The sequence below is a fragment of the Caretta caretta genome, chromosome 4 (assembly GCF_965140235.1).
Source record: "Caretta caretta isolate rCarCar2 chromosome 4, rCarCar1.hap1, whole genome shotgun sequence".
NCBI lineage: Eukaryota > Metazoa > Chordata > Testudines > Cheloniidae > Caretta > Caretta caretta.
The window spans coordinates 139,514,633-139,527,751 of NC_134209.1; the positions used below are offsets into that span (position 1 = coordinate 139,514,633).

The window sequence follows — 13,119 nt, forward strand, 5'->3', positions numbered from 1 at the left end:
GGGGAAGAAAGGAGTTTGGGAAGTGTCTGCCTTTATGTATGTGTTCCTACAGCCTCTACTGGAGGCTGTGGAGGTGGGAAGCAGGTGGCTCTTCTTACTGGCGTGACTCTGAAAATACTGTCCTGAAGCAAACAGATGAATGTAGTTTTCACAAAGCTGCCCTACTCCTGAATATGAGTCCTCTGTAGATGTCTTTCTCCCAGAAGCTGGCTAGCCGAACAGATCTCTTGCCTGAGTCTAAAAGTGTAATACAGGAGTCCCAGCTACTTTATCAAACTTAACTACAAAGTCTTCTGTATAACTGGAAAAGCCTCTCCTGTTTCGTGTGAGACCACATTAGAGATGTGGTTAGTATTTCTCAAAACTAGATGTTAATGGACTCGATGTTTTTTTTCCTTTCAGACAATTTCTTTGTCAGTGCAATGCGAATAGTAAGTATTCATTGCTTGTATTTTAATACTTTGAATGAGTTCCTCTATTTCATTGCCTTCCTGCAGGCTTATAAATCTAGTTTAGAATTGCCTCTGGGTATTCCAAACCTACTGCACAGACTAGCTTCAACTATTTGCTTTCCTTGCTCATTTAGTTCCACCAGCCTTGGCTGCCTCCAGTAGTCTTTCATTTCCCCATTGTTTCATTTGTACCTCCCAGTCTGAAATTCTCTTCTGCCCCTGTCAGCCACTGAATCAGTAACCCATCTGCCTGTGGGCCACAATCCAGGCAACTTCCAGCATGCAATACAGATAAAGGGATACTTTTTCTCTTTTTTTGGACTGTATTTCTCTGTCCCACTATATGTTTTCTGATCACTTCAACACTGTTCAAAAGATCCACACACCCCCACTTGTTTAACTTGCCCTTAAATGAAGCCAGCCAAAGTGATTCTTCGTCTTAGCTCAAGGAAACAGTTAATCCATCACTGCACTGAATTGCTTCTTCACATCTTGTCTTTAAACTTTCCTTTCACGATCAGCTGATTGACTCTGTAAATAGCTCTGATGGCATGCATAGAAGGATGTGATGTAAGTGTTGTATCTGAGCAACTTAAATGTGCATTTGTTTATTGCAGTGCTTCAGTCTTAAGGATGTTGATCTTGCATATAGATTACATAAGGTACTGGAGACAGGAGACAACTGGAAACTTATAGGAGATGCACAGCGACAGTCTCTCTATTGGTAAGTTTGGTGCAGCTACGTTTAGTACCGTTAATATATTAAGAACACTGTCCTCATTTTACTTAAACATAAACCAGTATTTAATAAATTAGGATTTGAAAATTGAACTATTCTTTATGCAGAAAGAGACTTTCGTGAGCATCAGCTAGAATACAGATAACTTTTTAAGTCTATCCTTTGGAGTAGGAGTGGGGATAGCTTGCTTGTGGTTCTCATCTAACAGTAAAATGAAAGCTTTTTAAAATATACAAGAAGCTGATTAAGATTCATAACTGCTAGCAGACTAAATGTGTAGAATAAATAATTTTGAAAGGACACAAGATTCAGTGTTTCAAAATCACTTCCCCTAAACAGCCCCACTTACATTATAGGAAAATCAGTTCTGTCTTTTCACCCAGCACATTTTCTTGCCCAGAATAGAGGAAGCATAAAAACTCTTGGTGAGGCAGGGGCTCACCCAATCTTCTGTCTCGCCTATCCACTGTCTCAGTTTACTTTTGGTCTCTGATCAAACCAGCACAAGAAATGAAGAGTTCTTCACAGTACCACTCCCCTTCTAGGTATAGTTTGTTACCATAAAATAACATGCATCAAACCTTCTAGCCTAGCCATGTTCTCTGGGATCCATTCGTCCTTTCAGTTTATAATAGGATTTAGTGTCCATGTAGCCCTCCCTCTAGGCTCAGAAGGCTTTCCAGTCCTTTACTAGGGCTTGGTTCAGTTTCTTGCAGCTCTCTCAGCTGAGGCTCCTGCTCCTTGCAGTCTCCAACCTGGGATTTGGACTCTGGAGAGTGTTTCTACTCTACTCTCCCGCCATCCTCACAGGCTAAGTGAAAGTTCAGGCTTTCCTTTTATACTGTGGCTGGTCATGTGGCTGTCACCGGCCCCTCTGACCCCCACAAAGGACTGTAGTTCTCCATGTCCTTCAGGGAACCAGGTATCCCAGCATGCCTTCTCTTTAAAAGGGCTTAGCCCTGGAATAGGGTTGGCTGATCCCAGGTCCCCTGCTTCTACCCCTAAAGGGGTAAAGATTTCATCCTGTTACACTTAGTGTTGTGCAGGTCTAACAGTAGCATCTAAAACATGCATATCCATAGGTTCTCAGACATCATGCTAATTGAGCATAATAGGAAATATCAAGAGAGATGCTGAGGTGACCTGAAGAAAAGCCCATTGGAAGGATAGGGTTAAAGAAGCACCAAGAAAGGAGTTCGGTATTGGAATCAGTATCCATGAAGACACTGTTAGTGTAATAGGATTGACAGGATCTTTATTAGTCTATAGTTTAAAGTCTATAATTTAAGTCAAAGGAGACAACTGGATTTAGATGATAAGCAGTCTCATTCATTGCATCAGGTCAGGGACTTGATTTGATGAGTTGCTTCTCTTTGTGGCTCTAGGACAGTCTGTTGAGTAAAGCAAAAGTGAAGTAGTTTCTTGGCCAATCACCAGCTCACAAAAATATTCTGTTACTAGTCTTAGAAATTGTTTCTTATCTATAGGGCAAAAATGTTTTCTCTGTGTTCACCTATTCTGGATACTGTACCAATGAAACGGTTCTAACAAGTTTAAAAGGGCAGGGTTTTGGCTATTTTAACAAAGTGCATGGATCTTCCTGTCAATGAATTGGGGGAACACTTGGGGAGTGGGGGTTGTTACACCATGGTAGGAGGAGTAGGATGATTGTGTTTCGCTGCTCTTTGACCTACATTCTAATCTGGCTGTTGGCACAAGTTCATTTTCCATCCATTTCTATGTGAACATTAATCTGCAGTTACATGGAAGAGATCCCTAAACTTTGGATATTGGAACTAGTATATTGCAAGTCAAGATGGATATTTGCATCCTAATTCTAACCAGTCCTACCACTTACATCAACCCTAGAAGTTCTTTCCCACCGTGACACTCTCTCTGGATGCCCAGGACTGGGGGTCACCTTGCTGCCCCCTGCCTTGTGGGAGTCCCTTTTGTGGTAGCTGGGTGCCAGATCCTGCACATCACCAGCTTTTCACCCACTCAAGCATTCTCCTCAGGACTCCGCCGGCTCTAACTTTGCTTTGTTCCCCAGTGCCTGAGCCCCCCTGCAGAACATTCCTCTCTGCTGTCCGGCCCCTGTCACGGGACAGTCACAGAAATTAACCTGTTTGCTGCACCCCAGGGAATAGTATAAACGCTCCAGCTTGTTTGATTCAGCTGCAATATAACAATATAGCACTGTAATCGATTTACAGTGAAAACAAATATAAATTGATTAATAAAAGTTAAGTTTTAAGAGACAGTGATCAAGGATACTAAGAACAACAGGTTACAAATAAAGCAAAAGTTGTAACATTCTTTCTAGAGACTGACACTTAACAGGCTGAAGTCCTTGTGTAAAGACCTGAAGAAGAGCTCTTGGAGCCTGAAAGCTTGTCTTTCACCAACGGAAGTTGGTACAATAAAAGATATTACCTCACCAACCTTGTCTCTCTTGTCCTGGGACCAGCACAGCTACAAAAACACTGCAAACAATCCTTGTCTAAGGTAGTCTTGTCTCAGCTAAGCCTTTTCTGCTGTATTTCAGCCTAGGTTGGTTGAGATCCTGTTTTCATGAATGCAACCACACTGTCTGGTTACCCCTTCAAGGGCAGGAGGGGTTCTGGTGCCACCTTATACCCCCAAATGCATTGTTTTTGTCCACAGAGTCAGACAACTCCCTGAGGCTCAGACTCTGGGGTGCTCTCCCCTGCTGAGTTCACTTTTCCTTCTCTCCCCTCAACAATCTGTTATTCCTATTGACTTTTCATGCAAATGGGGCTTGCTTTGTGTTGGCTTAATTTCCATCAGAGACAGAGTGGATAGGTAATTCCACATCCCTTTGTCTGGCAAAACCAGCTTGTCAGCTCTGCCTAGGACACAGATTCTAAACATATTTTAAGTATGTACATACAGCTTCTTAAATATCACCCGTACTTACATCACACAATGATTAGGAGGATCAGTATGACATAAGCTTCCATTAGACACCTCACTACCCTTTTTGGGAAAATACTATGAGAGCAGTGTGTTAGGTGTAGTGAGTTTGTCAGGCCTGATAGGAGTTGCTGTTACAGAACAGTGAACCCTTTGCTAGATGGCATTGAGGGTTCTTAGGGTCACACCAACCAAAAACATTACTTTTTCAAAGATGACTGTTTAATGTCCAATTTCATGCTAGTCATGGAAATGTTACTTCATTCAGATCTGAGCATTGCTATTTACAGGTCCTGCTTCTGTCCATTTCAGCCAATCTAATTACTACCAAGTTCTGATAGCCTGCATTTTTTTCCCTTTTCTGCAGTGCAAGGTTCTTTAGTCTGTTGTGTATGATGGAACAACTCGATGTCATATTGAAGTGGTATAAAGAACTGGTCCCTTCGGTAAGATGGTATTTCAATGTATCTGGGTAGCATTCATGTTTACGATATAAATCTGGAAGAGCAAGGCAATCCTACCAGGCTAAACTGCTGTCTCTGTTCATCAGCTCTTCTACCCAAATGCTCAAGTAATGTGGGATCTCCTTCAAGCACTGGACACAGCCAACCATTTGGAAATGGTCCCTCAGATTTGGAAAGGTTAGTGGTAGCTTGGTTTCTTGCTTCCTTATGGTAACCTAAGGCTTGCCCATACAGCTCACCTGCTAAAAGGGTTAAGGCAGCATACTAGTCATTGAAGAGCCACTTAAATGCCTCCATGGTGAGAGCCATAAACTATTGCAGTACAATGTCATGCTGCTGTGATGTTTGTCCTGCTTGCATCTTCCGAACACAAGCTCACAGCCATGATAGTCTCACAATGCAACATCAGGACATCTTAGTATGGTGATTAAAGGGAGGGTGGACAACAGAGGTTGTACAACTAGTGGAACTATTCGTTGAAGGGAAAAATACATGGCTCTTCCTTTAAAACGGCAATGATGATTGGCGCAGGGGTACGGACCTCAGCTGCATTATGGGAGCTGAATGTAAATGTTTTTGTCCTGCATGTGGTGGGAAAAGTCAGAACATTTACATGAGAGTGGTGCCTACATCTGAGCTGCTCTTTAAATGTACTATTAAAAATTGTCCTGCTTGCTCCTTGGGAGGGAATGCTGGGTGTCCGATGCAGTAATGGCACCATTGCTAACCACTCTCTTCCTTCAATCAGAGATCAAACAGCTTGGTCTTAGCAACAGACCTGAACTGTTGGAGGAGGTGTTGGCTCTGATGGCCAGGGAGATACACCCTCAGGAGGTGAGGCTCATGAAGTGACCAGTGAGGGTGAAAGTGTCACCCTGACTTTACTGTCCATTGGGGGCGTTATTTTGTTTTTTTAACACTAAGTGCAAAGTATTAGAGTAACTAGAACCATCATGTAGAGAATCCTGGATTTCCATTCACTGCATAGAGATCACAAATAATACAAGCCTATATATTTAGATTAATTTAAAGTTCCTATTAAGGGTTCTAGGCACCTTTATTAGTTTGAGGTTTCAATATATGGCAAATAAGCTCAGCATCCTCCCAAAAACCTGCATCAGCTTTCAACATGCGCCTCCATCCTCAAAAAAGGTGGGCTTTGCAGCATGCCCTGACAGTCAGTACATTAGGGACCAGGGTGGTGAATTCCAGTACTTGGGTGGGTCCCTCATGAGAACGCCCTGCCAGCAACTAATTTTCTTGTAAATGGAGAGGGGTTCAGGCTCCAAATCTGACTGTGCACAACAAATAGATCTCTCCCTCCTAGAATGAAATTGGTCTCTCTCTGGGGCATGTTGGGTTTGTCATCTCTGACTTTGTAGAGATGAGCAGCCAAATTCCACCGTCTTGATATAACTCCATTGACTTCAGTGGAGTTAAACCAGAAATGAACTTGACTCAAGATGACTCAAAAATTGTAAGATCAAGAAATCTACAGACTATATACATCTGACTTACTCTGAGAAAAGCTGTTTTTCACTGCGGGAGACCGATGACATTTAGCTCCATAACTCTCACTGACATTCAAGGAGAGTGAGATGCATAGCTGCCATTTGTGCCTTTTGAAAATCTCCTCCATTGAGATTACTTTTAAAAAATGTGCAAATGTAGATGCTCATAACATGCCCGGCCCCAATGGTTTATTGTGAAGCAGCTTGCTGCAGCTTTCCGAACGTCACCTGGTAGTATTCCCCTTTCTTGCCTTAGTATACAGTGACTTACAGTTGCAGTGGTGCTTAAAAATCGTCCAGTTAAGAGCTTTCTGGTGGAGCTGTCTTCCTACAAAAGAGGTGTGTTTTTGATGCTGAAAGCATGGTAGACAATTCACTGGTAAACCAGATGTTAGCTGTTTGGGTGCTAATAGAGTAATCTCTTCACAGACTCAGATGTCATTTGCCAACTGTGCTGCAGATATCAAATCTCTTTTTGAAACTCGAGAGAGGAACCAGGTCCCTTTAGGGTGGACATCAAGTGCTCTGGGTAACATTGCCATTCTGTTCTCAAGGGTGGGGAGAATCCAAGAAGCCTGGTAAGTGTGTGGCTGCTATGAATTCTTGTCCTGCTTGCATCCTTGATATCTCCAATTCAGTCTGTGATGTGCAGATGCTTTTAAACTCTATCGTAAATGGGAAGAAACCTGCTAAATTCTGGTATTTTTACTTGACGTTTGTCCCCTCTTTGGTGCTGACTAGTTCAAGGTTACAGTCTTCCACTCAATAAGATGACCTAGAAGTAAATATGATAGCTGGCACAGGGAATATTCTACTCACTTGCATGCAAAATGCTTTATGCTGCCAGATGTCTTGTAAATGCACCAAGGAAAATAGTATCTCTGAGCATTTTATTTAATAAAAAAAAAAATTGTTGGTTTTTTTTTGGAGACTTCTAACTTTGCCATAATACAGAGGTTCAATTCAAAATAATTTTGTTGCTTCAAATGTCCAATCTGCAATTTTGGGATCTGATCCAACTCCCATTAAAGTAAAATCTCCCATTGATTCACTTAGATCAATACGTTTGGGAACAGACCAAGAGGTGGATGCCTTTATATAAAGTTGTACATTTGCATCTGTTTTAATATTTTTAAAAGCGAATGGGTTTTTTTAAGTGCACACTCCGCATATATGCCTGCAGTGACATTTTTCTTAGTATATTGAAGACTAAGGCAGACATAAATTAATCAGTCATTTTAGTCTGAAGATAAAATCAGTGAATATTTCAAAATGTGTATACCATAGACACTCCTTCCTTAATGAGTGTTTTCCACATATTGGTGAGAGAGCAGACCATATTGAAGGGTCTATTCCAAATTGTGGTGAAAGTGGTTCTCATTAAGGACCTTTTACTGGTGTTCCAAGCAGACATTTATCTTAGAATGAGACTGACATTATAACTTCAGTTGTTTTTTTCCTTCATCTTCAAACAGGAACATGCTGGAGCTTTTCAAAAAAAACAATAGAGTCCCCAGGTGAGTTCATTTAGTGGTCCGACTTCAGGTGGCAAATCTCACACGCTACTTTGGTTGAGGTCTTGCACTGTGTTTCTAGGTGACGGTAGCAGTTGTAGTGTGATTTTCACACCTTCACTTCCTAAGTGAATTCCTAAATTCAATACTTTTCATTTGGGTGTTGGCCTCCCTGGTGAGTGTGGGAGGGTTTCTTTGTTTACCCAGTATAAAGCCTATGCTGAGAGTTCTTTCTGCCCCAGGACATGGTCAAGGGGCAGAGGTTGGTTTGAGTGAGATCCCTGAAACGTTAAAATTCTGGATGCTGTGACTTTTTCCCCCCCTTGTGTCAGACTCTTGAGATATGGGTAATAAAATAATTGAATGGGCCCGACAGCTCAAAGTGTGTTGCCAGACAAGCCCAACAGCTCAGTGTGGGGCCAGATTAATTCTCCACTAGAAACGGAGAGCAGCTTATCTGATACTCTCCCAGCCAACATCACCCCAAAGTGTCCCTAGCCTCTGTTTGCCAGAAGCTGGGAATGGGCAACAGGGGATGGATCACTTGATAAATTGGCCTGTTCTGTTCATTCCCTCTGAAGCACCTGGCATTGGCCACTGTCAGAAAACAGGATACTGGGCTAGGTGGACCATTGGTCTGACCCAGTATGGCCATTCTTATATTAAGATTGATGGTGTTTGATTTTAGCATACTTAGCATTCGACGCTCTAGCTGAAAGCAATAGGTGCTCCTACTGGCTTCTGGAGTTCTTCAGATCACACCAGCTCCTGAACAGATCACTTTACAGTTTGTAAATGTTTGGTAGAGCATTCAAAATGAAACTGACCAGAGTGGGGGGGTTTTAAGTACCTTTTGAGAAGCTCTAGAAAGAAGCTTCATTTAAAAATAGAAATTTTTAAACTCCTAAGAGAAGTTAACAGGTTTAAACCAGTGTGATCTTTACCTCAGAAAATTATTTGGGGGGGGGGGTTGTTGATTCTTACAACGGGAGTCTGTGTTGGCCCTGGTGTCCTGACCAAGCATCAATTAGTTCTAGTAATTACAGCCAGTCTGCCTAGATACGCTTGCAGTGGGAATTAGGTATTGTACAGGAAGGAGCTGTTGCGTGTTTAATTCCACGCATACACCTGCATATGTATGTCTCAAAGCACTTGCACTAGTGGAATCCCCTGAGCTGATGTGCGAAGTCAGAGCCCCAGCAGGAATCTGTGCTGAGGGGAGGGAGGAGAATTCTGAAGTTTTCAGCATGGCTGCTAGTCCTCAGTGGCCACCAGCTCTGAATGTGTTGGGAGGGAAGCTGCTCCTTGAGAGCTGCCAATAGAACAGGAAAAAGCTCCTTTAGTTTAAGTGGCCTAGCTGCACCCCCTTGTCCTACTCATCTCTCTGGTAGCTGCTGAAGATGCTCCTCTTCCCCATCAGCAACATGTGGAACCTCCAGCAGGAGAGGAGGGAGCCTGGCCAACCACCTTAAGAGCTCTGCCAGACTGGCAGCTTTCCAGAAGTAACTGTTCTTTGTGGCCCCCCCACCCCCATGCTGAGCTTGTTGGGGAAGGTAGAGAAGGCAAATTTCCCCCATACCCACTCTTACAGGCAGCTCCCTACAACAGACTAGGGCTCTGCCTATCATTTAGAGGGCTCAGCTCTGAGCACTGCCTCTGGTATTGTTCAAGCAAGATGCTCTAATTCCTTGTCAGCCAGTAATGGGAGAGGGGCTGGCTGTGAGAACGATCTGTAAACTGGGCTCAAAAATAATGCCACTTAACCCTAAGCTCCTGTAACTCTGTCTCCACCACTGAGAGGCGCTGCCCAGCATGGGACGGGTGTGGGTGAGGAGGTTCCGCACATGGTCACATGTATAGTAACGTGTTCCTCAGTTAGGGAGGGCATTTTCAGAAGTGTTGGCCTAACTACTTACGTTAAAGGCAAAGCTAAAACTCCCACTGATTTCTAGGAGAGCACTTAGGCCCGAGCTGAACGGTTCTGAAAATCTCCTAAGCATTGAAACTCAGCAAGTGAAGTTAATTCCTGAGGGCTTGTGTGTGCTGTAGACACCCCCACACTGGAGTTCAGCCTATTCCTTCCCAACCCAGACATCTCTGGCTCTGCAGAGCATTCACTCTTTGCTTCTCACTTGCAGTGACAAGGTGATGAACGAGATCTTGACCTGCACTAAACAAAGCAACACTCCAGATCAGGCGGTTGAACTAGTGAAGTTGGCTGCTGCCTTCGGTCTACCTACAACTGCAAAGCTTGCAAGGAGGGTGATAGAGGAGTTTGAACTGTCTGAAGAACAGAAGTAAGATGGATTGTTTTATGTATTTGTTGTTCCATATCCACTGTCAGCAGTAACTAGGAAAGTCTGTGTCCCTCTCTGCGAATGGCTTATGGGAGAGTTGGCTTTCAGAAGGCCACACACAGCTTTGCTGTAAGCATCATGCCAGTCCTCCTCGGTTGCAGAAAACCTCAATGTTAATCCCAGGCTTTACTCCTACCACTTGTAATTTAGCACCTTTCTTCACTAAGGTGATTAGATTCAAGTGATTAGTGAGTCTCCTGCCTGTGTGTAGTTTTACTACATAACTTCTTTTAAAAACAACAAAAACCCTCCTGTTTCTGAGAGACGGATCCTCAAAACCAGGGAAAACTGAACAGAGATACAGCGAAGCTGCATTTGATGGCACTTTGGGCACCTATAGCTGCAGATATACACCTTTGTGAGACTTTGTCTACATCTTTAGTTGCCTAAATGACTATAAAAATCTGGCCCTTCTGTGTCTAGTCAGAGTAACACCCCCAGACCCCCCCAAAAATGGGCTGAAGTGACTACGGATTTTTGGGTGCCCAGTGTGAGACCATCTTTAAAAGGAACTCATTTATGGGGTAGTGCTGAGCACCCAACCTTGGAAAATCAAAGCCTGGATGGTGTCTAGTTAGGCACTCAAGCCACATCTGAAAATACATGCGGTCTTCTCTCAGCTCAGTGACTCAGAGACGTTACCAGTAGATAATGCTTCCAGTGGGCTTCGTCAGATTAGTTTCTTAGAATGTTGCTTTTTAAATGTCTCACTTTTATCTAAGACTTCTATCTGAAAAAACTACTGGAGCAGCTAAAAATCAGGGTAACCCTTAACACTCTAAAGGAAAGGAAACCCTTACTCTGAAAGTTGCGTTGCAGAACTGAAATTATTCCTCTTGAGGCCCAATCTGGCCTGGCTCCTATTCCAGCCTGCTTCTCCTGCTACAAAATGAGCCTTATGAGTGGGTGGTCTCCTTCATTTCCCTCTGGAAGCGAGCTATCTACCAGGGAGGAGTATGGATAGGTGGAAGCAGCTTAGTGGGCATTGAACTGTCCTTTGTGTAACAGTGTCACAAGTTAAATTGCACCTTTTCTCCCCAGGAATGTGCTGGAAGATGCTGATTCCCAAAGCAGTGACAGCAGTGACAGCGACTAGGACCCATTTCTCTAGCTTTCCCTGTGTAACAAAGAATGGGAGTAGTTTCTCACTACTAGGGCCTGTGTGGGCTGCTTTGGAAAGCTGCATGCATGATTTCACATCTCTCCTTCCATTGGACGTGACAGATCAAAGGACGCTAGGAATAAGAGGCTTGTACTCTTCTGCTTGCAGTGATACCTCTCCTTCCACTACTACCCTCAAGCCAGCTAGGAAAGACAATGGAAGTTCTTCCCTGGTAAATGCTCCTCTAGTGACTTGTCCAGGGGGTAGAGAGGAGACACATGAGCCTTACTGGGACAATTACCTGTTTTCTATTGACTTAGTCTGTGAATTTAAACAGCCTTTAGTTACTGTTTCACCATGTTACATGAAACATTCTTACCAGCCCTGTGCAATCAGTCAAAGTGTTTAAGTTACTCTGCAACATAATGGAGCTGATCTATGAAGACTCCTTCAGGGGCTTGCTTATGGTACCTCTCCCCTCTTGGGTTCAGGAATGGGCTATGACAGCTGCTCTACTGTGAGCCTCTAAGGCTCCAGCTACCCTGCAAGCTGGGGGTGTGATTCTCACCTTAAAATGTACATGGCTGGTGTACTCAAAGATGCTGCTTCTACCCTCCAGCAGAGGCCTACTGCGACCTTGTCTTCTAGCATGCATAGGCAGTGCTGCCTTGAGAAGCTTGATGGTTCTGTTGAACTGATATCACTAGGATTATGTTGTTGTAACACACCCACTCCAAAGGATAGAGTTTACCCTCGCAGGCTCCACTGTGGGAAGAGGGAGTTTGTCAGTCTTTTAATCTGCCTTCTGAGATGAATCATCTTTTCATGGAAGAGGATCAGTTGGGTAGTATGAAGACCCTCAAGGCACAAATCAATCATTTTCATAGGTAACATCCTTTTGATCACTTCTATAGCTACCAGCATAGTAATACAGGAGTGTCTGCCATACTACACTTAATTACCCTAAGCAAAATGAGGGAAACTTTTCTTTCTTCCTGTCTTCCCATTGCCATATTTACAGCTAGACTAAAAAAATAGTGCAAGGAACTAACCAGTTGTTTCCAACTTTCTCAGCCAGTGGAGGGAATGGCTGGCCTTCATGTCACCCAGTCTTGCTTGGATCTGTCAACCATGAGGATAGAGCTAGAGTGTTACAGTAGTAGCTTAGATTCCTACTGTATTATTCAGCCACTGGTCTTAGGTTCATGTAAAACTGAAATAGAGCAGTCAGTATAACCGGGATTTTCCTATAGGAGTACTGCTAAGCCCACACAAGCCTTTTCAAATGTTTGAAGCTGACAGTAAATAGCAGTTTTTGCTGGTGAGAATTGGAATGCTAACATTATAGGGATGTGAATTAATTGTGATAGGGTTGTAGATATCTGTTCTAAGTAAATATCCCACTTCTATGCTCTTTGATTCTAAAACACAAGGCAAAGTTAACCATGCAGAAATATATAATAAAACATGCCAGAAATGGCAGGAAAAATTGATATTTTAACTAGTTCATATGGAATAAGGGTAAATAAAGGCTTGAACAGGTCTACTTCACTATCTTCCATGTTGGAATTGAAATACAGTAAGCAGTGTATATCTGTTGTATGTTTTGTAAATAAATTAGTCATTTGTTTGGCAGGACACCTTGCATGAGATACTGATGAATGTGGTTGGTTCTAGGCAAGTTAAAGAGAGCTGATACATTCTACCCAGATTAACATTACACTTCAAAGTGAAACATAGGGAGGAAAGTTCCTTACCACTAATGAGCCCTAAACATGCAGAACAGGGAGGCATTCAGGAAACCTAGCAGAAGTTTCTTGCAAGTCTGAATGTGTTTTTTGTGTGATCGATACTTAATATATCTATCATGATAGAGGCACAGAATGAGTTTTAAATATTTTTCAAGATGTTTTCTGGTTAAACCAATTCATTGTCAATGATGATACTATTCACACATCTGAAAACTTCCTGTCCTAACTACAGACCATGCTGTTTAACAGACTACTAAATTAAAGTATTTCCTTATACAGTGAGAGGATGTGT

General features: G+C 42.9%; 1 protein-coding gene and 1 non-coding gene across 2 annotated transcripts in view; both read left to right on the forward strand.

Moving 5' to 3' along the window:
• Positions 1–13,109, forward strand: part of PTCD3 (pentatricopeptide repeat domain 3) — a 40,048-nt gene extending 26,939 nt beyond the window's left edge. The window contains exons 16-24 of the mRNA XM_048849186.2: positions 403–431; positions 1,070–1,176; positions 4,496–4,574; positions 4,679–4,769; positions 5,341–5,426; positions 6,533–6,681; positions 7,579–7,620; positions 9,756–9,914; positions 11,016–13,109. Coding sequence (XP_048705143.2) covers positions 403–431; positions 1,070–1,176; positions 4,496–4,574; positions 4,679–4,769; positions 5,341–5,426; positions 6,533–6,681; positions 7,579–7,620; positions 9,756–9,914; positions 11,016–11,070 — 797 coding nt within the window. The 3' untranslated portion in view covers positions 11,071–13,109. The remainder of the gene's footprint in view (positions 1–402; positions 432–1,069; positions 1,177–4,495; positions 4,575–4,678; positions 4,770–5,340; positions 5,427–6,532; positions 6,682–7,578; positions 7,621–9,755; positions 9,915–11,015) is intronic.
• Positions 5,102–5,233, forward strand: LOC125636317 (small nucleolar RNA SNORD94). The gene has a single exon (XR_007356553.1). It is a non-coding gene; the product is annotated as a small nucleolar RNA SNORD94 (small nucleolar RNA).
• Positions 13,110–13,119: the final 10 nt, after the last annotated feature.